Source organism: Scleropages formosus, chromosome 6, assembly GCF_900964775.1.
Source record: "Scleropages formosus chromosome 6, fSclFor1.1, whole genome shotgun sequence".
Classification (NCBI taxonomy): domain Eukaryota; kingdom Metazoa; phylum Chordata; class Actinopteri; order Osteoglossiformes; family Osteoglossidae; genus Scleropages; species Scleropages formosus.
Window position 1 is genome coordinate 25,691,224 of NC_041811.1, and position 24,383 is coordinate 25,715,606.

The following is a 24,383-nucleotide window of genomic DNA, read 5'->3' on the forward strand; positions in this document are numbered from 1 at the left end:
CGATGACAGATGAAGCTTCAAGGTCAAGCAGAGCATGTTGGGTCCAATATGACCATGTTTCACCAGGACAAGGTATCATGCATATACAGTCATGTGAAAAAGAAAGTACACCCTCTTTGAATTCTATGGTTTTACATATCAGGACATAATTTTAAAAAAAAAAAAAAAAAAAAAAAAAAAAAAAAAAAAAATTATCCGGTCCTTACCGGGTCTTAATCAGGTAAATACAACCTCAGATGAACAACAACACATGACATATTTCACCATGTCATGATTTATTTAACAAAAATAAAGCCAGAATGGAGAAGCAATGTGTGAAAACTAAGTACACCCTATGATTCAATAGCTTGTAGAATCACCTTTAGCAGCAATAACTTCAAGTAATCGTTTTCTCTATGACTTTATCAGTCTCTCACATCGTTGTGGAGGAATTTTGGCCCACTCTTCTTTACAACGTTGCTTCAGTTCATTGAAGTTTGCAGGCATTTGTTTATGCACAGCTCTCTTAAGGTCCCGCCACAGCATTTCAATCGGCTTGAGGTCTGGACTTTGACTGGGCTATTGCAACACCTCGATTCTTTTCTTTTTCAGGCATTCCGTTGTAGATTGCTGTTGTGCTTGGGATCATTGTCATGTTGCATGACCCAATGTCAGTCAAGCTTCAGCTGTTGGACAGAGGGCCTCACATTTGACTCCAGAATACTTTGGTATACAGAGGAGTTCATGGTCGACTCAATGACTGCAAGGCGCCCAGGTCCCGTGGCTGCAAAACAAGCCCAAATCATCACCCCTCCACCACCGTGCTTGACAGTTGGGATGAGGTGTTTGTGTTGATGTGCTGTGTTTGGTTTTCACCAAACGTGGCACTGTGCATTATGGCCAAACATCTCCGCTTTGGTCTTGTCTGTCCAAAGGACATTGTTCCAGAAGTCTTGTGGTTTGTTCAGATGCAACTTTGCAAACCTAAGCCATGCTGCCATCTTCTTTTGAGAGAGAAGAGGCTTTCTCCTGGCAACCCTTCCAAACAAACCATACTTGTTCAGTCTTTTTCTAACTGTATTGTCATGAACGTTAACATTTACCATGCTAACTGAGGCCTGTAGAGTCTGAGGTGTAACTCTTGGGTTTCTTGCAATTTCTCTGAGCATTGCACGGTCTGACCTCGGGGTGAATTTGCTGGGACGTCCACTCCTGGGAAGACTGGCGACTGTCTTGAATAGTTTCCACTTGTGAATAATCTTCCTCACTGTAGAATGATGGATTTTAAGTTGTTTGGAAATGGCCTTATAACCCTTTCCAGATTGATTGGCAGCAATAATTGCTTCTCTAAGATCATTGCCGATGTCTTTCTTCCTTGGCGTTGTGTTATCCACACACCTGAATGCTCCAGACCAGCAAACTGCCAAAACTTCTGCTTTTATAGAGGTGGTCACACTTGTTGATGATCAGTTAATCAAGGGCATTTGATTAGCAGCACTTGGCTGCTACTTACCCTCTTAATTCCTATAGAAGCAATAAGGGTGTACTTAGTTTTTCACACATGGCTTCTCTTGTGTTTACCTGATTAAGACCTGCTAGGGACCAGATTAATTTTTTATCATGTCCTGATACATAAACCATAGAATTCAAAGAGGGTGTACTTTCTTTTTCACATGACTGTATACTCCAATGCAGTCAGAATGGAATTTGTTGCATATTTTCCCTTTTGTCATCTGCATTTTTATACACCGCTGGCAGCCAGAAGAAACCTGTCACACTGTGAGCTCCATGGAGCTCATACACACTAGAGCGGAGCACCTCTGGCAGGGCCAGCTGGCCCAGAAAGCCTCCGGGAGGCACTTTGTCTGCTGTCCATTCAGATTATCCTGTACCTCCCCAACAGCGAAGAGCCAGTACTGTCACTGTGCTGTAGAACTCGGAGAGAAAGAGCGCTCGACGCAGGATCAGACCACACACTGTTCAACATAAATGCCTTAACCGGCTTACCTGGTGGGGGCTCAACCAAATACCTATGCACCTTCACTGCCTTACCCTCCCAAAATGTGCTTCAAAAGCATGGCACTTACTGCCACATCTGTACGCATGCAAGAAAAGGCATGTACTTGTGTGTGTAAAATTATTTGCACACAAACCGATTTTTATTCTGAGCCACTAAAAATCGCATTTGCATAAATACAGAATAAGAAACCCAAGGGCAGACAGAGCCCTGTAGGTGTAGATTGGATGCGTTTCTCACACTCTTTCGCCCTACAGGGGGTTTCATGCTCCTGCTCCAACTCTTAAGGCCTAGTAAAGCACAATAAGTTAGTTTTCTATTAGCACCAGCAGAGCGCCATGTGTTGAGTCACCACTGATTCCTGGTTACATTAGTCGAAATCAGTCCTTGAAGGATTTTGAGCACTGATGCAGCCAAATTTACTGTGGTGGAAAATACCAGGATTACCTGGAGATCTTAACTGAATCAACATAAAATTGTGACATTTGATCAACAAGGAATCCACGTTCAACCACCATCACATTCTCGGCAGCGAACGAAAATCAAATCGAAGGTCTCAACCAAAATTAACCTTATTCATCACTGATAATTTATCTGTTTTTAGAGGCAAATAGCTAAACTGCAGAGAAAGCTGGAAAAGGTTGTTTCGTGTTTCCATGGACAAAACTGCAGATGGTGCCAGATCAAGTCCCTCATAATTAAAGGGCTCCTGGAAATTCTCACATGCAGAGGTAAATCTGAGAATAAAATCAGATTCAGTCACCCAAGATTCCCAATACTTGTTCCCAGAGTTTCCTCTGCATGAGGGAGTTGGACCAGCTCGGCTGTTAACAAAAGCCGTTATCGAGCTGTCCCTTGAACAAAGTGCCCAATTCTAAACGTAAACCTTGGGTTTTGAACTACACCGACCTATAATGCTGAAGCCATCTGACAACTTACAACTAGTTGTATTGTGCAAAAAAAATATTTATTTTGATCATCTGCAATAATTTGGAAAAAAAAAAATTCTTGCTGAGACTTAACTGAGCAATCTAAATGACATAATTATTGAAACAATGCTCAGTGTAACCACAGATCCTCTTAATGCTTCTTTTTCTCCCAAAATGCACATTTTAGTTAAAGTATGATATGAATTATTCCATTCACTTAATCAAAGCTAACTCATGACATGGTCCAGTTGAGCAAAGACCAGCAAACCCAAAAGTCCTCAAGAACCAGGATTAAGAAGTGTTGCACAAAATTTTGAATGGCACAAAAGTTCAATTTGGACTCAACAAGACTAAGGAACACCTGAGCGTCTGGATACATTTACTGAGGTAGCTGATGCTTTACTCCAAAGCACCCTACCAATGTTAAGGTTACAATTATTACAGTTACAAGCTAACAACTATTTACCCATTTACACAGCAGGGTAATTTTACTGGAGTGCTTTAGAGTAGGTACCTTGCTCAACGGTACTACAGCTGGAAGTGGGGTTCAAACCTACCACCTTCCGAACCAAAGGCAGTAACTCCAACTAACACGCTACCACCTGTCCCCTAGCAGGCGATAGCGGCAAACAGTGACAGAACGTGGAAACCCATCAGTAATGTCCAACCAGTTTAAGTTCTGAGCAGAAGTGATCAAAGGTGAGGTGGTACTAACAACCAGACTGACAAGAGTATGGGCTTTCCTAATTATTACCCTTTACTTTTCTGATGAGGGGGGTGCGGCGGCGCAGCGGGTTTGACCGGGTCCTGCTCTCTGGTGGGTCTGGGGTTCGAGTCCCGCTTGGGGTGCCTTGTGACAGACAGGCATCCCATCCCGGGTGTTTTCCCTCCCCCTCCAGCCTCACATTCTGTGTTGCCGGGTTAGGCTCCGGTTCGCCGTGACCCCCGCTTGGGACAAGTGGTTTCAGACAGTGTGTGTGTACTTTTCTGATGTCTTTCTCCACAGCAACTTACAATGGAAGTTTGTCTAAGCAATGATTTATGCATTCATAGAGCAGTGTATTCTTACTGTATCATTTCAGGGTAAGTACCTTGAACAAGGCTACTACAGCAGGAGCGGGACTTGAACCAGAAACCTTCAGACTGCAAGGTTCTAAGTACTACACTACGCACTGTGCTAATATAATAGGACAATCTGTGTTAGGTTGGCAAAGACAAATCTGTTGCAAAACAATTCCACATGTATTACTGGGTAGTTTGTGCTGACATTAAAGTTTTTCACAAAATTTTCATTTGCAGGCCGATATGCGCACACGTGATTTGTAAAAAATGGGATAGCAGAACCGAACACTGAAAGGGCAGAGAAAATGTGCGAACCCAAGATGTACAGTACCTTTGCAGGGCCTCGAAACTGACTGTTTCTCCCTCGACTGCCTGACCTGGATCCAGAACCAGGTCGAGACCCGGAGCTGGGCCGGGAACCGGTGCTGCCATTGCTGCTGTGCTCCCAGTCGTCCTGGAACAACAGAAAATGTGCCGTTTACTGTGAATAATCAAGGTGAAAGGTGGGGCTTCATAATTATGGCATGAAGTGTACTTTTTACGTGTGGTGATACATGTTTGGAATTAATATGTAGCCCCTCTTGAACATTCAGTTATTTACATATTGTCACTGATCCCAAATACCTGCATAGTACAGACCGGGCAAATATTCAGTAATTATGTGGCACAGCAAGTAGCGCTGCTCTCTCACAGCACCTGGGTGGTGCGAGAGGACATGGGTTTGATCCCCGCTCAGTCTGTGTGAAGTTTGCATGTTCGCCTGTGTCTGCATGGGTTTTCTCTGGGTGCTCTGGTTTCCTCCCATAGTCCAAAGACATGCTCTTCAGGTTCCCCATAGTGTGTGAGTGACAGCGAGAGAGAGTGTGTGTGTTCCACTGATGTATGGATGAGTGACCCAGTGTAAGTAGTGTATCTAGCAGTGTAAGTCACCGCGGTGAATAAGGTGTGTGGGCTGGTAACGCTACATAGAGTTTGTTGGAAGTTGCTTTGGAGAAAAGCATCTGCTAAATAAATAAAAGTAAATGTATCTGTAGCCAGTTAACCAGTGCAGGGTCACAATGGTCCGGTGCCTATCCTGGAAGCACTGGGTATGAGGCAGAGTACACCCTGGACAAAAGCCCATCGCAAGGTACTCACACACTCATACAATCGCTGATGACAACTTAATGTCACCTAGCACCACCTTTCATTACCGTAGACCCCTATTCTGCCTTTATTCATACTGTATCTGAAAAACAACCACAGATACACTACTTTACAACAGTAAAAGCTCCATTAGTAATGATCGATCATTATCAAACGGCCAGTGGTGGCTATACAGATTGTAAGACAGAAAGGTCATTTTATATTGATAAAACACACACACACACTTTCAGAACCGCTTGTCCCAGGGAACCGGAGCCTACCCGGCAACACAGGGCGTAAGGCCGGAGCGGGACTCGAACCCCAGACCCACCGGAGAGCAGGACTGTGGTCCAACCCACCGCGCCACCACACCCCTTGATAAAACACCATTTTTGTAATACGTGAACACAAAAGGCTCAGTGCTAAATTTTGTTCACACATGGCTTCTGACCGATCACAAACTTTTAAAAACATACTATTCCGCTCATCTTGTATTAGAGCACAGAATGGGAGAAACGTTGATCATTTATCAGTCAGCGGATCCAGATACATACAGGACCTGATCACTCGCTGCGCCCCAGGCAGGCTGGTACGCTCCTCCACCTCCGCCCGCCCAGTGGTCCCATGCACAAAAAGTCAAAAATCAAAAGCATAAAGGTTTTTTAGTTCTGGCTCCGAGGCGGTGGAATGACACCCCCCCACCCCCACCCAGAACTCCTGAATTTCTCTCTACATTTAACAAAACTGTCAAAACTCAACTCTTTCGCACTCGCTTGCCCCCGATCTCATAGGTGTATGATAAACGTATGACGAGTGTTCGTTTTTAATAATTTCTGAATAATTTGTTGAACAATGAATAAACCTGGAGCGACTTGTGCGATGTACACCGGTTCATATGGTGGAATGAGACAAATGGACTGGACTCTCGAATCACGTGTCTGCATCCAGCCTCTCCGTCTGTTCATTTAATGCACTCTTGGTGTACTTTCTCCGAGACGGACGTCGCTTTGGAGAAAAGCGTCTGATAAAACGTAAATTTATACCGACGTTACAGCAGAGGGTAACGTGCGGGCCTCCGGCTCGGATATTACGAGAGCGGTAGCGCCACTCGGTTCCCGCATGCTGACAAGGACGAAGCGTGCAGCTGCAAGGAACAAGGCGCGCTGAAAAATTGCTGTTCCTCCAGAAATGAGTCTTAGACCGACACAAACGCCATCCGTTCTAAATCCGCCGTGCGACAAATATGCCGAAAATAGGAGTACGCAGCAGAGCCCGTACGCCGTCACGGCGCAAGCTGCGCGTCGTAAAACGAGACGTGAATTATTCCCTGAAAGGACGACTGGGCGAAGCATGCGGCCCGCGCAAAGGGACGATCTGCTGCATTCGCCCTCCGTTACAGGCCGACATTGTATCGGCGACGTGGATATTTGGGTGTTCTTCGAGTTGTGCTTCGAGGAGGGTCACCTGTAAATTCCAGAGAGCAATTTTATTACGAACCCTGATTCCCAGAGGCTGTTAAAGAGCTTCTCGCCCACAGCCGCTTTCGCGGCTCTTATTGATCGCGTGCTCCGCAAACGCTCGGCTCCTCGGCCGCGCCAGAGATCACAACCGAAATGTAGAAATAAATACACTGAAAACACAGGGCAGCGGGTGGACCTGCAAGTTTCTGGTTATACTGCAGCTACAAAACCTCATTGCAACACATTACTGTATATTTACACCTACTGAGGCTGTACCTGAGTAAACTGTTCCTGTTAACGTAAACCAACAGCACTCAGACACACTCGAAATGCAAACAAGCTTCCTTTGATGGCTTCTCAAAAAAAAAAAAAAAAAACTTGAATTTCATGCACATACACTTAACATTAAAAGTGTTTACCCTCTTTTACCCAGGGAAACTATGGGACCGCGTGTGTCATTCTTATAAGTACGTTTGTTCACTTGGCACTTTTTTTTAAAATAATGATTACTGTGCAGTATCTACCTGACACATTCATCCACCTTTAGGTGACGTGGAGGAGCAAAGCACCGCAATATAACCGGTGTGTCGCCCACAGCAAAGAGCGAGTGTCGACTGGTAGAGAGACCTTGACCAGAGAGAACACGGGTTCGATAAGCGTCACTGAGTCAAAGCCGACTCTTGGCAGCCACTCGGAGGAAAAACCTGGACACATTAAACACGTGGAGCCTCGATTCGGCAACGGTCACCTCCAGCTGGTGGAGACCCCCTGGAACCTGACTCAGAAGCGCTGGTACCTACAGCGTACCCAGCACCATGCTCACCTGCACCTTCACCTGCACCTTCACCTCCTGTCACGTGCCTTCTGCGGTCGGATCAGCCGTACGGTTTCCTCGAATTACACGTCAGAAGAGCTGCGCTTCGATCTAGCGCCGTTTTGAGAGCCTACCTGGTGTGCCGGCCAGACCATAGCGAAACAGGACAAGGGTGGAAGGAAATGGAACGGTGTTAAACGCTGCCTTCCGCTGTACAGAAAGCCACTGCCGGGCACAGCGCCCGGACGCGAGCGCTCCTCCCGTGTTCTACAGGACCTCGCCATTTAGGACTGTGCAGTCAGAGGTCAGTTCCTGCTCAGCTGAGCACAGCCGGGGTGTGGCTCCATAGAAGGAGGGGGGGGGGGAGCATTCTGGGAAAACGAAAACGAAGCCACGACAGGACCAGGGAACAAAGGGCCGCTAAATACTTACAGCCCTGTTCCGCCCACCCCATGTTTCCTGGTCAGGTGGAACAACCAGAGAAGGCAGTGTGTGTGTGTGTGTGTGTGTGTGTGTCCATTAATGTTCATTCATTAAACCCTAACAAACATCCTTAGATTCAAACAGTGCAACACTGAGCTGGCAGCACATTTCACAAAAAAAAAAAAATTACTACAACTGTAAAGGAAATGGAAAAAGCTATTAAACGATGAAAAGCTACGATTAGATCAAACAATGAAAAATTATTAAAAGTCATGTCAGCACAAGGCAATTATTGGCAAAAAATGCATGAAATTATTTTGGCTTTCAGCATCTCAGAGCAGTTTCTCCCCCTCCCAGCCTCCGCCATCAGACCTGAAAGTTGATCATCTTACTCCTGAACTTGAACAAGCCTCTATCTTAAAAAACTTGGTCTGTGGTCCTCTAAATAAGGTTGCCCTTGTGTGAATGAGTAAGCGATCAGTGATTTCTTCCCACCTTTTCCCAGCAGTCAGTAAAACCAACATCACACAAATCCCTGAGTCATTCCTGCCTTAGAATCCAGTACATTAGAGTGGAATGGCTTCACAGTGAAAACCCAGGACTGCAGAGGCTTCTTCCTCTTCACACCTTAATTCTTTAAACTAGTCTTTGGCACAAAAATAATTCATTTGCATTTTTTTTTGCTTTAAATCAAGTTAATTTCTTGCACATTTGATGCATTTTCTGCAGAATTTAACTGCTCTACTTAACAATGGTCTACTTTAGTCAATATCGCAGCACACGTGAATCCTGAAAATAATTTTAAATAGTTAAATAATTCATTTATTCCCCTTCAGTCCCTTTCATTAAGTGCACTCTACATCTCTTACAACACAAACTGCTACGACAAACTACAGAATGGTTATCGTGGCAGTAAGTTGTCCTGAAGGGTGTGAATTTCTTACCTTTATCCATTTAACTGATGTTTTTCTCCAAAGCGACTTACAACGTTCATCTATCTACAATTACACACCCATTTATACAACTGAGTAATTTCTACTGGAGAAATTTAGGGTAAGTGTCTTGCTCAAGGGCATTACAGCTTGACAGGGGACTTGAACCTGTGATCTTTTGGTCCAAAGGCAGCAGCTCTAACCACTACACTACCAGCCACCTCTACAGAAAAACAAAGTAACTTCACTGAGTAGAAGCGCAACACTCCACCACTGGACCACAGAGGCAGCCTAGTTATTCCCTCTAAAACGAGTGATGGCGATGATCACGAGAACACACACACTGATAGCAACATAGCCAAGACATTTTAGCTGACCAGGACGTAGGAAACATTGTCTTCACTATATTCCCCTGATGCAACATGACACCACCTTCTTTCATGATGAAAATCAACGTAAGCACCTTTTTGTTGGACTCCCCCGTGAACACCAACACTGAACCTTCACAGGAAGTCCTTAAGCGCGCAGTAAGTGGATTTCCGCCTCCTCCATCCCTCAACAAAGTGAACGTGTCCTTTCATGATGAATGATGGGCTTCAGGTCATAAATATGTATGTTTGTGTGTGTATGTACACATTATACAGCATTCCAAGAACTGCAGTTGCTTTGTTGGCAAAGTGCGACCCTTCTTTTCTATCACTTGAGAGCCCTTTACCGTTGAAAAAAACGCCAACTGCAAATGACTAAAAACCCACTTACATGTTCAAGAAAAGGACACACACACACACACACACACACTTTCTGAAACCGCTTGTCCCATGCGGGGTCGCAAGGAGCCGTATCCTAACCTGGCAGCACAGGGCGTAAGGCCGGAGGGGGAGGGGGACACACCCAGGATGGGATGCCAGTCCATCACAAGGCACCCCAAGTGGGACTTGAACCCCAGACCCACCAGAGAGCAGGACCCGGTCAAACCCGCTGCACCACCGTGCCCCCCTAAAAGAAGGGACAATAATTTAAAAAAAATAAAGAAAATTTGACTTATTCTGAACATAACAGTGGATGTGCAAGCAGCTCAATGCAGCTGCTCGGGACATTAAAATTTGGCAGAAGCCAAAACAAGACTGTTTAAAAGAGCAAGTGGAAGAGCCCACGTGTGATGAGTTGTGCAACTTTAAGCCCATCTCATGCAGGGTACAGATCTGCCTGCAGGGGCCTCGTCTGCGGGAGGCGTGAACTCGGCGCGTGCGTGGTCGACAGAGAGGAGGATGACGCAAAACCTGTCGCGCCTGTACAACTAGAGGCGCATTCAGCCGTTTTGTTTCCGAACGCTGGGGTGTAACACTTTGTCACATGCTGGGAGGACTGAAAAACATTCACAATAATATTAAGCGGAGACACAAAACTGTGGGGGGCATGTCATATATCCGTCTTTCTTAAATATAGTTGGGGTATGCCCCCCGTCCCTCTCAGCAAGTCCGCGACCCTGCAGGGTTTCAAAGACACCAATCTGGCAAACCGCGTCCTGTCAAACGTCAGAGTCCTCCTCCTCCCAGGGAAACATGTGCATCAAGAGGGCGATGGAGTTGTGCTGGGTTTCAGGATGAAGACACACAACAGAAATAACAGGCTAAGCAGAAGCAAGCTGTCCCCATGAACAAACCACTACACACATTAACAAATCTGGCTGCTGGCAGAAACACTTCTGTCTTACGCCATTTTCACATTTACATTCACATCCCCTCATAATTTGACAAATGAGTAAAAATCACTAATCAAGCAACTAGGGACTCAAAATATAAAACTATTACTACGTAGAAAGCCTGCAGAGTTACACGTCTATATTCACGTACGACAGCCTGAAATGAAAATTACAAAAGGCAATAAGGAGACTATTTTCATTTTTTTCCCGTTATTTCAGGTTTTCATTAGCTGCATCACGAATGGACGGCAGTCACCTAACCAGATATTTTGTGTCACACCCCACTCGCCACAGGATTATCACACAGTGAGTGTGACACGGTACATAGGGTGAAACACGGATAAGCAAGCACACGCCTGCTACCGCATCGGGTAACAATCGCAGTGACGGCCCAACACCGACCAACCCGTTTTCGAAGGAGACTAATCTCTTTGGGTTATACTCGCAGCGCTTACCGACTGGAAGTCTGAACTTCGTAAGTGAACACGTCATAATTTCACATCACACACCCAGAGCTGGAACCAGAAGTCTGTTCGGAGTCACATTTACCTTAAAATCACAAACGATTGATCAATACACATTAATAGAGACACCACTCCATTTATTCTGGACAGTTGACCGGTCCTAAGCATGTCTGATGTTCCTCAGCATCCAACCATTTTCAACTTTATTTATACCAGGGGTCTCCAACCTTTTTGTGAGCGAGGGCTCCCTGAAGGGATAAAATAGTCGAGAGGGCTACTTGTTTGATATTGTAGCGTCCCCCCACGGAGCTACTAGAAACCAGCTCGACAGACAGGGTAAAAGAAACGTGCTCTTTATTAGAAGCATACATATCTCCAGCAGTCGTCTTAACAAAGATGCTTTGGACACTACAAGACACAGAACACCTCAGAATCCTCCTGGGTCACTCCCAGCCCCCCTGCTGCACCCTATGGTTAAGGGGTTCCCCCCGGGACTCCCCAGAATCCCACTCTCGAACACTGAACATAAATAGGACGACAACCAATCAGAAACCACACACAACTATGTACACACACATAAACACTAATGCCAACTATTTACACATTTACTCCCCTCAGCGCTGTTACAGTACACTACGTACGTTAACAATAACATGCGTAAGCTTCTAAATATTTAAATTTTTAAATAATGATTTTATTTGATGTTTTAATGTTATATGAAACGTTAACACAACACTTTTTCATTTTTCTGAACGTATAATAAAAAAAACTAAAATCAATCATTAAAACTGAGCCTAGTATTATAGGACTTGCTTGGCGGGCGACTCACATGCTACATGATGCAGGCTATCAGGTACCCGCGGGCACCATGTTGGAGACCACTGATCTATACAATTTATAAAAGCATCCCTCTATTTGATCTATTCTGTAAAAATTTTTTTTGATGTAGCTAGAATACAAAAACAGTATTTAACATTATTAACCTTGAGCTCAGTGAACACACGCACACATTGTCTGAAACCGCTGGTCCCAAGCGGGGTCACAGCAAACCGGAGCCTAACCCGGCAACACAGGGCGTAAGGCCGGAGGGGGAGGGGGACACATCCAGGACGGGAAGCCGGTCCGTCGCAACGCAAGGCACCGCAAGTGGGACTTGAGCCCCAGACCCACCGGAGAGCAGGACCTGAACTCAGTAAAATGAAAAATAATTTAAAATGACTGAAAATAAAGACGTGCTTCTAAACAAACTAAACACAGAGTGAAAGTGAGCTGAACCGAGTCCTCCTTTATCGTCTGAATGTGTTTTACTGCCAAGTGACATCTGGACATGCAAATATTAATCTAGACTGGAAGGGTAAACGGGTCACTTGCACTCAGCAACAAACCCAGTTTTTAAAAATACGTAAGTGAGGAAAATCCAAATATATGAAGGAGAATGTTTGCATCTTTGAAAACACGTAACTCGAAGGTTTATAATATAACACGAGGATCTTTTTAAGAAGCTCATCACTGCATGTGCTGGTTTTTCCATCATGCCATTAACTGAATTTATTTCACAGTTACACTGAACATATTTACAAAGGAATCAGTAATTGGGTTACTATATTTGTATTACTTGAAAATAATTAACGCATCTTCTGTTTAAAAAAAAATTAAGTGATCATTACTTTGAGTTGTTACTTCAGCGCATCATACAATTATTTTATGCTTTCATAACTAAATCTAAATAAAAGTTCAGAACTAATTTATCCAGTTTTGCTTCAGTGTTGGGAATGAATAAACATACTGAGACAATGCCACCTCTAAATAAAACTTGGTTTCACGTGATTAAAAAAAAAAAAAAATAAAGTGATCTTTTAATATGTTCAGTTTTACTGCCACACACACACACACACACACACACACACACACACACACACACACACACAGAATGATGAGTCTTCACTGAACCACAATCCTTAATGCCAGAAAGCATTTTGCTTCACTTTGACTTGACTTGCTGTGCCATTTCACAGCCAATGTGATGGAGTACAGAGCCAAAACAAGAGAAATTGTATCACTGTCCAAATAATGGGCTGGACTTTGTATCTGAAACTCACCACCAAACATAACATTCCTACCAAAGAGGCGGTTTCCGTGGAATAGCCGTCATGAATAAAGCACCATTTCCGTATGTAGTCCCAATAATAAAAATAAATCGACTTCTCCTGAAAGACACAAAAAGAACCGCATAAATAAAGAGAGTTTAGATGTAATAAAAGAAATCACTTCTGTCCCATAGGAGCTGAACAAGGCATAAATGCAGTCAATCAAAAAAGGGACAACCGCAGTTTCTGGACTGCAAGTGGACGACTTTTCCACAAATTATTCAATGAATCCATCGAGATGTGAAACGGTGCACGAGGGCTGGTGTCGAGTTCAGTTGTTTCTCTCGCTTTAATGCTACCCTTCGTGTACGAGACCTTTCTGCAGACATTCTAGAGCCAGCGAGCAGTTTATTAATGGCACGCAGAAGGACGTTTCACATGACAATTATGCGTCAAATAGCAGTTTTGACATTCATTTTATGCATAGTATTAATAATGCCGTTCTGCAGAATAAATTTACATGTATTATTTCTGGTATTTGTGCCATTTTTCAGGTTTGACCATGTTAATGTGTAAGGCATTTGGCGTAATTTAAACTAGTTTAAAACCATTTACATTTCATGCTGTTTTTTCACTTATTCTGTCTTTCTGATCTGGGAGGGTTGAAATATGATTGATGTACTATTGACCACAACACTTAATGACTTTGTATCCGATAGAATAAGATCGCGGATGCAGGCGGCTGAAATGAGTTTTCTCCGCAGGGTGTTGGGACTCGCTCTCCGTGACAGGGTGAGGAGTTCGGACATCCGGGAGGAACTCGGAGCAGAGCCGCTACTCCTTCACATTGAGAGGAGCCAGTTGAGGTGGTTTGGGCATCTGATAAGGATGCCCCCTGGGCGCCTCCCTTTGGAGGTATACAGGGCACGGCCAAATGGGACGAGGCCCCGAGGTCGGCCCAGGACCCGCTGGAGGGACTCTCTCTCTCTCTCACAGTTGGCCTGGGAACGGCTGGGGATCCCCCAGGCTGAGCTGGAAGAAGTTGCGGGGGACAGGGGCAGCTGGGCCTCTCTGCTCTCCCTGCTGCCACCGCGACCCTATTAGGACAAGCGGGGTGGAAGATGGATGGATGGGGGAAAACCAAAAACTGAACAAAAAAGAAAAAAAAAAAAAAAAAAAAAAAAAACTTCCTAAAGAAATAAAAACCCACAGTAAGAGTAAACCATCGTACATTTATTCGTTTAGCAGACGCTTTTGTCCAAAGCGACGTACATCTCGGCAAAAGTACAATTTATGCATTACATTAAGAGGAGATACAGCTGCAGACATGCGACTCAAGCAAACCTAGTTTGTTCCCTACCACTCGTTGCACCGAGGTTCATCGTTCAAGTAGGTGCGTAAGACACAGACAGATCCCGATACCCACACCAATTTTTTTTCCCCATCTTTTAAATATTATAAGATACACAAATAAGCAAGTACAATGCCAGAGTAGTGGCTGAATAAAGGTTGTATCTGGGGATGCTTCTGGAGTTACGATGCGTGAACAGTTACACCGTAGATGATCTGAAGAGATCTTGGGCGAAGTGGATCTGGGAAAGGTGGGTTTTCAGACCCTTCTTGAAAAGAGACGGAGTTTCCGCAGTTCTGAGTGACGGGGGAAGGTCATTCCGCCACAACGGACCCAGAACCGAGAACCTCCGAGCTTTGCCTTTCGTACAGGATGGCAGGTGAAATAACTTCCTTTCTACATATATTTATTCACTTAATTGATGCCTTTCTCCAAAGCGACTTACGACGTTAAGCTGCTTACAATTATTTACCCATTTACACAGCTGGGCAATTTAGGATAAGTACCAAGCTCAAAGGTACTACAGCTGGAAGTGGGATTCAAACCCATGGCCTTTCGGTCCAAAGGCAGCAGCTCAGACCACTGCACCGCGGTCCAAGAACTGCCCTGTCACATTTGATTAAAACTTGAAATCTGATGCAAATGTGCACAAATTATTAAACTATCAGTTATAAAAAGGGATAAACAATGCAGAAAAAGCAGTCTGAAATATTCACTCAAGGCAATCGAAACCAAGTATCCCTAAACTGGCCAGTCAGCCCAGAGGTACAGCATTGCTGCACCCCAGGAGCCCCAGTACAATATCAGCAATTGGTGGGGTGGGGTGGGGTGGGCAGGGCAGGAATACAAGATGGTCAATGTTCTCACATTCATGAGTAAATGGGCTGATAGAAGTGTACGTTCATTTCTGCACTGTTATTTTTGTAAGCGGGTTAGCATGAAAAATATATATTTACAGAGCCCTTAAGCTATTAGCACATTTTCTTATAATGTGATTGATGGTAGAGTTATATCTCGAATCCTGCAAAACTTGGCATGCAGTGGAATTATGGGACCAACTCCCATAGAATTCCAGTATTGCAAAAATCAAGACCCTAAACTTTTAAAGCACTAACACTGCCAGCTGAGTCACCATTAATCAATATTTTCTGCAAAAATTTAGATTAAAAATAGTTGAGACATTTTCAATTAACATTTAAAAATATTTACAAATAATTCTTAATAATTTAAAATTAAATATACAAGTACACGTATATGTTCTAGAACAGCAGTTTGCAGTTACCATTTATGAACAACTTTGCTAGTGCCATAGCACCTTGTTGAACAGAGAACGGGGTTCGATTGGAAAAGTGTCTTCACTTCCACCAAGACCAAGAGGGCATCGACACAAAGGAGCATCTGAACGAAGCGACAACGTGAGCCAGATTATTTAGCACCTAGGGCAGGGGTGTCAAACTCGTTTCCTACAGCACGTCAAATAGGTTTCATGGCATCTCCTCTGGGCTGCTTTATACATCACATTTGTACAAGAAGAGGCAGTGAATAGCAGAGTGACCAGTACGCACTACTCACAGCCACTGTTAATACTCTTCAGTAACTAAGGCTATACTATACTATACTCACCCATACTCCTACAATGCTCTATACCGTTCCTTTTGTTAAGCACCGTAATTGACATCCCTGCATTAGCGAAAGCTAAGCAATTCTGAAACGAGGAAATACGAATTAAGAAAAAAAATAAGCATCACTCTTGTACCATGATGGGGGGCACAGTGGCACAGCAGGTTGGACCGAGTCCTGCTCTCTGGTGGGTTTGGGGTTCAAGTCCTGCTTGGGGTGCCTTGCAACAGACTGGTGTTCCATCCTGGGTGTGTCCCCTCCCCCTTCAGCCTTACACCCTGTGTTGCCAGGTTAGGCTCCAGCTCCCCACGACCCCATATGGGACAAGCAGTTCAGATGGTGTGTGTGTATTGTACCATGACACCTCTACATTTATTCATTTAGCTAACGCTTTTTTCCAAAGCAACTTACAATGCTAGTCTACCTTCAGTTATGTACCCATTTGTACAGCTGGGTTATTTTACCAGAGCAATTTAGGGTAAGTACTTTGCTCAAGGGTGCTATAGCCAGCAGTGAGGATCAAACCTGCAACCTTTGGGTCCAAAGGCAGTAGCTCTAACCACTACGCTACCAGCTGTCCTCTTTATCCATTATTTATGTTACTACTTGTTTCTTCAAGTCTGACTCCACTTAGCTTGAACTAAAGTGCTGAAGTTGGGAGCAAAGAACTGAGTAGCGGCAAGTATTCAGAACCACGTCTGTATGAGGATCACACTTGAGATCGACAATTTAACAACCTTCTTCAACCACGCTCTTGGCAGCGGTGTTACTAACTAAGGGCTCATGAAACGAGTGTTTTATTGAGCCTCGGTATGTCTTAGCAGCAAAACTGGACAAGATGAATGAGTGTCAGCGTAGTAACCAGAGGGAACTGGGGTCGCCATCACCCCTGCACAGCTCCGTGCGTTACGGAGCTTTGGCCAGCTCGCCCGCGCATGTCGTCGATTTTTGTTGCCAAGACATGCCGAGCTACAATAAAGTGAAAGTCCGTCTCGAAGAGGCCAGCACCTTCACTGGTAACAACGCCACCTATGGTGTGGTCAAGGCGGGATCTTACAACACCGATTCCGTGGACACGATGGCGTTGGACATCTCACGCAATGGCTGCACAACAGATTGATTTACTTACTATACAAGTTAGCATAGGCAGGTTTATCAATTGAATTGTTTTAGTCATGGCTGTGTTATTAGTGCTAGTTCACACAGCCCACAATTACAGAATTAAGTGAGACCCAAATCCCCACCCAATCATCACTGAGATGAGATTTACATTTATTCATTTAGCTGATACTTTTCTCAAAAGCAACTTACATTGTTAAGATATTTAGTTTTTTACCCACTTATATTGCTGGGTAATTTCACTGGAGCAATTTACACCAAGTACCTTCCTCAAGGGTACTACAGCTGAAGGTGGGATTCGAACCTCAGACCTTTGCTGCACTTCCAGCTGTACCAGCATCTGCAGGTTATACGTTTGACACCCCTAACCTAGAGCAACTTCCAGTACTTATGTTCACATCTGACACACCCAGTTATGATGCTTTAGTACCTTTTTCTGAATCTGAGTCATTATCACCACCAACACTTACTACTACTGCTGCTGCTGCTTCATTAGCACGCTTATTCTAATGTTCCTAGAATGTACCATAGAACACATATATCACTTAATTTAGGTCTGCGCTTTTATCAGAGTAATTCAGATTAAGGATGTGGCTCCAGAGCCCCAAAGCAAACCTTTTACTGAGTACAGCAAAGCATTCCTCACATATGCTGCGTGCGTAATCCGGAACACAATCAATCAGACACCCTGGCAGCACGTGAATGCAGGTGGTGTGCAGGAGGAATTCATGGAACTCAGCTGGAATACTCCCCGTGTACAGTCAAGTTACTGCAGTCTCTCTATCTCACCCCCCCCCCCCACCCCCCACCGTCCCCAGTGGCTGCCGTCACAAAGAAGCAGGTGGAGCTCTGGGAGACACCAATCACTGTACACACACTTACCCAGCTGTTACTAAAGTGCATGAGGAAAAGAGTAGACTGCTGAGACCTGAACAACCTAAAGCACTGAGATGATTTACTGCCCCTAAAAAAGGAGAGCAGGATAAAGGCTCCGTCTGCCCCGGCCAGGATCACTCATTCCAGACTCATTACATCAGCACGGGAGCACGGTATCCTAGCAACCAGTTAGATGACAAAATGAGGAAATGGAGAAGTAGGGTAACTGCACCAAGGGTGGATGCAGAACTAATATGTGAAATCCATCACCTCTCTGAATTAAAATTAGGAGATAAAGATAATGTAAACAGCATATCTGATGTACATTAATTGCTCTATAAAGCATTTTAAAATGTTATTTTGTTCTTTGAACTCAATCAGCTGCATGTTGCTAAGATGCATCAAATACCACATATAAGGTACTGATGACGACATATAAAACATCTCTTCTATATACTGACATTATACGGGTTAAATGTATTTTATATATTAAGCAGTTTAAAGGCACTGAACACTGCCAAGCACAGCAGAGCACAGCACAACAAAGGCATCGATTGGATAGTTTCAAAATGTCAGGAGACCAGGACTTTGCATATCGCTCTCCCTGATTTGCCCAACAAGTGCAATCCACGCATTCCCGAGACCAGCTCCTATGTGCTACAATGTCTTGGTAGGTGGGTTATGAAACATGTCTACGCATGCATGCGGTCCAGGGAAAAGCAAACGGCTCTGTGGATTTGTGTCTTCCGGGGGTGCGGCCAGATCCGGCAGCAGGGACTTACTGGTTTGGTGGAGCCCCTCCCCCGTGAGGATGACCAGCTTCCGTCCACCTTGTCGCTGCAGTCTTCGGTCCACTGTGTGAGACAGGGTGGGTTGGGGGGTGAGATGACAGTGACAGATGAGCCAAGCTCAGTCTCCTTAAAACGCACCTAACAGCTCTACCTCCAGCAAGAGCAAGGGAACCCGGCCTTTGCATATCGTATGTCTCCATACAACAATACACAGAGGCAAAAGGCTGCATTATTTAACCCTATACCAAACACTTTCATTCCGTCAGATTTAAACATCTGAAAGTATAATCATTTAATTATAGAAAAGTTAACATAACTGGATGAACAACAAAAAAGTGTCAGGTTGGACTGTGGTAATCTAGGCAGACAACTACATCACTATTAGCATTGTAGTCTTTAGTTCAGGGGGGCAGAGGTGGCGCAGTGGGCTTGACCGGGTCCTGCTCTCCGATGGGTCTGGGGTTCAAGTCCCGCTTAGGTGCCTTGCGATGGCCTGGCGTGCTGTCCTGGGTGTGTCCCCTCCCCCTCCAGCCTTACACCCTGTGTTGCCAGGTTAGGCTCAGGCTCCCCGCGACCCCGCATGGGACGAGCGGTTTCAGATGGTGTGTGTGTGTCTTTAATTCAGAATTCTCTCTCAATGCTGGCTGTTCACATACGAAGCGATGAAGGATCACACATCAAGAGTCAATTTGTGCAAAAATAAAGGAACCTGAATTTCCTGTGGATTTTGTGTTATGCCACAAGACTAACACACCTTGCCAAAGATAGCTGGATATTTCACCAAGGTAAAAGGGCTGTAGTAAGTGCAGAGCCTCAGATAATGAATTGGGAGAGTGAACTGGGCGAAAGTGAATTCGAAGGACAGCAGTGATCTGATTGATGCCTTTGTTTTTCCCATCCTGCTGTAGTCTTGTAAGAAGCACAGAACAGGCAGTGGTATTCCTTCTGTTCTTCTGAGAGCCTTTCGTCCTTCTTATCAATCCACAAGTGTCCGAATGTAGTGTAGTAGCTTTCCTCTTCATCACTACAACTGTCATTGCACAACTGATTCTGGTCAGATGTGACCAGTTAAAACCCAATTAGCAGCCAATTAATTATTAGCTGATGCTTTTATCTTAAGCAACTCCGGTATTTCGGCTAATCAATTTTTTCGGCCAAATGGAAAAATGGAGTGGCCACACAGATGGTGTATAGGAAGCCCCCTTACTTTAAAAATCAGACTCTAAGGCTTTAACTTTGCAAAAATTGGCTTATATGGGAAACATTGCTAAACATCTAAAAAGAACAATACAGTATAAATGTATTCCCACTATATTTGAATTAAAAAAAGTTTAAGTCATTGAGCTTGAGAGGCCTTCTGAAATTGCTGCAGAACAAACTGATCCCCCAAATCACTGCCTTTGTTTTTTTTTAAAATCATAACATGAAACTAAACTATATTTTATTGTCCTAGACATCATTTTTCCACCATCATCATTCAGAGATTTTCATTAATGACAAAGTACAATTTACAGTTATATGATGTATTTATGTATTTTTGGTATACACTGAACTGTTTGACAAAAAACTGAATCTGATGAACCCGAGACAATCCAGGAAAACAAAAAATTCCCTCCATTTAAAATTAATTCTAAAAAACAACCAAGAGGTGAGTCTTATTAAATATTTTTAAAAATCTAGTGAAGTTGAAAGCATTTCGGCAATCAAAAAAGCAGAGTAACTGCTGACGTAAGAGTGGCTGTTCCTTACTGGTACAAATGCACAATGGGAAAAACACACGACCAGGAGAGAAAATATGCTTTTGGAAGCCGACTGGTCTCAAAACCTTTTTGTTTTATTGCAAAAAACTGGGTTTGAATCTGCTCTATCTACTTCTGTTTTAAAAAAAAAAAAAAAAAAAAGATAGTGTAACAACCTGTGTTACTGTGTTTAGGCAGGAAAACTTGTTAAATATAAATAGTTGCATTGTGGGAAAAATGTGAAATGTGGGTGTGCAACCACTGGAGGCACTTCTGGGGGAAATGATGGGGTAACTGTGTTTGGGAGTATGTTGAGAGAAAGAGCCTGGAGTAAACAGGGTCCTCAGACCAAGAGCATTATTTCCCTAGTGCTGGTGTTGAAATAAACCGTTTGAGATAAAAACTGCCTCTGCATCCTTCTTCACCCCATCCAAACCGACGGCACGGTGCACCACAACAGTGCCATCCTGAAAATTATTCTCAATGAGACAGATACTATGAGTTTTTGAAAAATAGTTTTTCCCTCATTCACTAAACATCTCAGCTTCCTCTACCTTTATTTAAAGTGTCTCTTTAAACATGCAAACAGACCAATTGTGCAGGCTATCCTAATATCCGGGAAGGCACTTTCAAAAGCACTTCCATGCTTTTAATGCTCTGTATAAAATTAGAGCAAATAATAATTCCATAACAAAAAAAATTCCCGGTACAATAATTTTCAATTTGTGGATGAGATCATGAGCCGCAAATAGTCACTAACAGCTATGCATGCAAACACAGACTAAGCATACCTTAGAGACATTACTATTGCCCAACAGAGTGCTACTCCTAATTAGGTTTACTACAGTGTTTCCAACACTTCGTGACCTTGCTGAACATGTTGGGTTCTATAGCACGTACAGCATGTGCGCGCCACACAATACTACATCGGCGTCCGGGAATCGTGTTGCCTTCCGCAGCCGACTGACCTGCGACACGTGCGACTGGGCCTTTTCTCCATCGGCGTCCCCCTCGACCTTGTCGCTCAGCAAGCCCTGCACCTGGTACTCCAGCACATAGCTGTCGATGAAGCGCTCCAGCTCTTCGATCTCCTGGGAGCGCGTGCTGCCCGCCTCCGAGGATGCGGATGCCACTGACGAGTTCTCCATAGCAACCTGGTGCTAGCTGGGCCGGGCGAGGCAGGGTGGGGGTGTGACCTGTACCGTCGAGAGACAGAATCGGCTCACGTCACTTCATTGTACACCAATCATAATAAGAAGTCATTTGTTATTCCATCGCTCCATAAATGGAGTACGTCTGTAAATTCTCAAAGACACATCCAAAAATGTGAATCAAACCTGTCAAACAGAGCTGTATTATGTACTGGTGTGTATTTGCATATTCCTCCTGTACTTATAATGTCTCTGTATCGTGTGCCCAGTTCTGTTGCTAATATCATTATCCGAACCGCTTGTCCAATACGGGGTCGCGGGGAGCTGGAGCCTAACCTGGCAACTCAGGGCGCAAGGCTGGAGGGGGACAGAATGCCAGTCCGTCGCAAGGCACCCCAAGCGGGACTTGAACCCCAGACCCACTGGAGAGCAGGACCCGGTCCAACCCACTGCGGCCCCCCCGTTGCTAATATTTGTAAAGTAAATGTGATAAATTTTCCTAACTTTCTACACTTTAATTTGTACACAGTTTCACAGTTAGCATGAACACTTCTGTCATATGTCTAATAGATGATGTTTAACTACTAACCTGCATTTACATTCAACAATAATACTTCAAAACTGTTGGCAAAATGTACTAAGTACAGTCAAAGCACTCCAAAAAAAAAAAGTTAAATTACCGCTGCAACCAAACCATCTTAGAAAGGGAGCGCAAAATGATACTCGCAGTTTAATGTGCCCGAACACACGGGAATATTATCGGGTGCTCACTTCCACATTAATTAGGCAAAGTGCCGTAGACATGGGCTGTAGCTCCACCGCCATTCAACATCACTTGCTCCACTGAACACACCCTTAACATTGCAGTGGTGCACAGAGATGCGAAACCCGCCCTGTTCCGAGCGCCGCTTCCGTCATTGACGTTAGCCGCAGGTATCTTTCACAGTATTGCATGAGCGTCTGGGAAACGTGTCGCATTCAGAAGCAGGCAATGTGCGACCGGTCCGTTTCGCCGTCATCATCCTCTAATACACATAGAGCTTTTGAACTTTGACCTCAATTATTTCTGTATTAAAACTGATGCAATTACAAATGAAAACATATGACAGATTAAAAATATTATTCTAAACCATTCCTTCCCACAAAGGACAAAACCTTTTTTCTCCCCCCAAAGTTAGCTGGAATATTGAGGGGTGGGTTTTAAAAAACTGTACGCGTCTTTTTTAGCATAATCAAAGCATATTTTGATAAAAGGCACAACAAACATAACTTCATTTCTATGCATGTTTTTCCTGAACTCATGATGCTATTAAATTTAAAAAAAAAAAAAAAATTTAAATTTCCTGCCTTTAATAAGACAGCCTTTACACGTGTGGTTAAAAACACTGTTCAAAAAAAAAAAAAAAAATCCAGTCGCACAGCACTTAGAGCCCACAATAAGATAAGATACTTTGTCACTGTATATAATACAATGAAATTCCATATGGCAACCCTCAGAAGAACAGCAGCAGAAAGAACACCTGATACAAACAACCAAATAAGTAAGTAAATAAATATGAATTGGAACGGAATAAATAAGAATTTCACTGGGAGGCTTTACAGTCCACGGTCCTTAGCAGCCTTTGGGGAGGGGATGGAGGCAGCAGCTGGCTGGCTTTGTGACCAGCTTCCTCTGGTTGGGCAAGGAGGGTGTGATGGAGGCCACAGCTCTGGGAAAGAAGCTGCTCCTCAGTCTGCCGGTGCAGGCTTTTATTGCCCTATCAATAAAAGGGTACCAATCAAAGTGCTTCAGAATTTCTCCAATAAATATCTCACACACACACACACACACACACACACACACACACACATCATCTGAAACCACTCGTCCCAATAATACTTAAGTAATATGTAAATAAATGCAGCATAATGTGCTTTGCATCATTCCCCCAGGAGGGGCAGAATGGAGTCAAAGCGACGAGAAGCATCACACCCATTCGCAGCCTCACATACTGTATGCACGGTGAAACTTCTCCGGAATCGCACCGATGGCAGATGTTGTTGGTAGCCAGCTAGCGCGACCTGCTCACCGGTCGGCCTGCACACGCTGGCGTCCCTCGGTTAGGTACGTCCTCTGTGACTCCGATCACATGACGGGCAGCTGACAGGTCAGGCTCAGCAGTGGTAATCCCTTTTAAATCACTGCCTGAGCACTGGCCACCCAAAGAGGATTTGCAGTTGTAGCAAGAATCTTGCTAATTTAGACGCAGGCTTCGGGTGCCCTTGCGGCCGACAGCTCCGTGGCTTGACGACAACCTCATCCACCACATCTGCCTTTTTAATACACCACACTATGGGCGTTCTAGAGAATTTTCGGCGTCTTCACTCCTAACTACTTCAAGTTCCTAGATACCAGACAGCTCGCAACTAAATGCCATGTTATTTTCAGAAGTATACGTTTCTAATTCTAAACCCATTTAAACATTGTTTATCCTGCCAATATCAGCATCTTCCTAAAGAAAACACTGCTGTATAAATTTTAACCTAAACCAAACCTGTTCCCATTTCAATATAGCTCTTAAATAAATTAAACCGATTACACTAGGAAATCTAGTTAGGGCTTCAGATTGAATTTGTAATATAAAGCATTTTGGATTTTATCAACTAAACACTTACCACGATTCCCTTGGAAACAAATCTGGACTGTTTAAAAAACCTAAATATTGTTGCCACCTTTCTTAGTTAACAGTCAGATCGACACTT

General features: G+C 44.1%; 1 protein-coding gene across 3 annotated transcripts in view; it reads right to left on the reverse strand.

Moving 5' to 3' along the window:
* ctif (CBP80/20-dependent translation initiation factor) overlaps positions 1 to 24,383 on the reverse strand; it is a 107,672-nt gene that overhangs the window by 67,843 nt on the left and 15,446 nt on the right. For all 3 annotated transcript variants that reach the window (XM_029252667.1, XM_029252666.1, XM_029252669.1), the window contains exons 2-4: positions 21,459 to 21,686; positions 18,743 to 18,814; positions 4,319 to 4,441 (exon numbers count right to left, since the gene is read on the reverse strand). In XM_029252667.1, coding sequence (XP_029108500.1) covers positions 4,319 to 4,441; positions 18,743 to 18,814; positions 21,459 to 21,638 — 375 coding nt within the window. In that variant the 5' untranslated portion in view covers positions 21,639 to 21,686. The remainder of the gene's footprint in view (positions 1 to 4,318; positions 4,442 to 18,742; positions 18,815 to 21,458; positions 21,687 to 24,383) is intronic.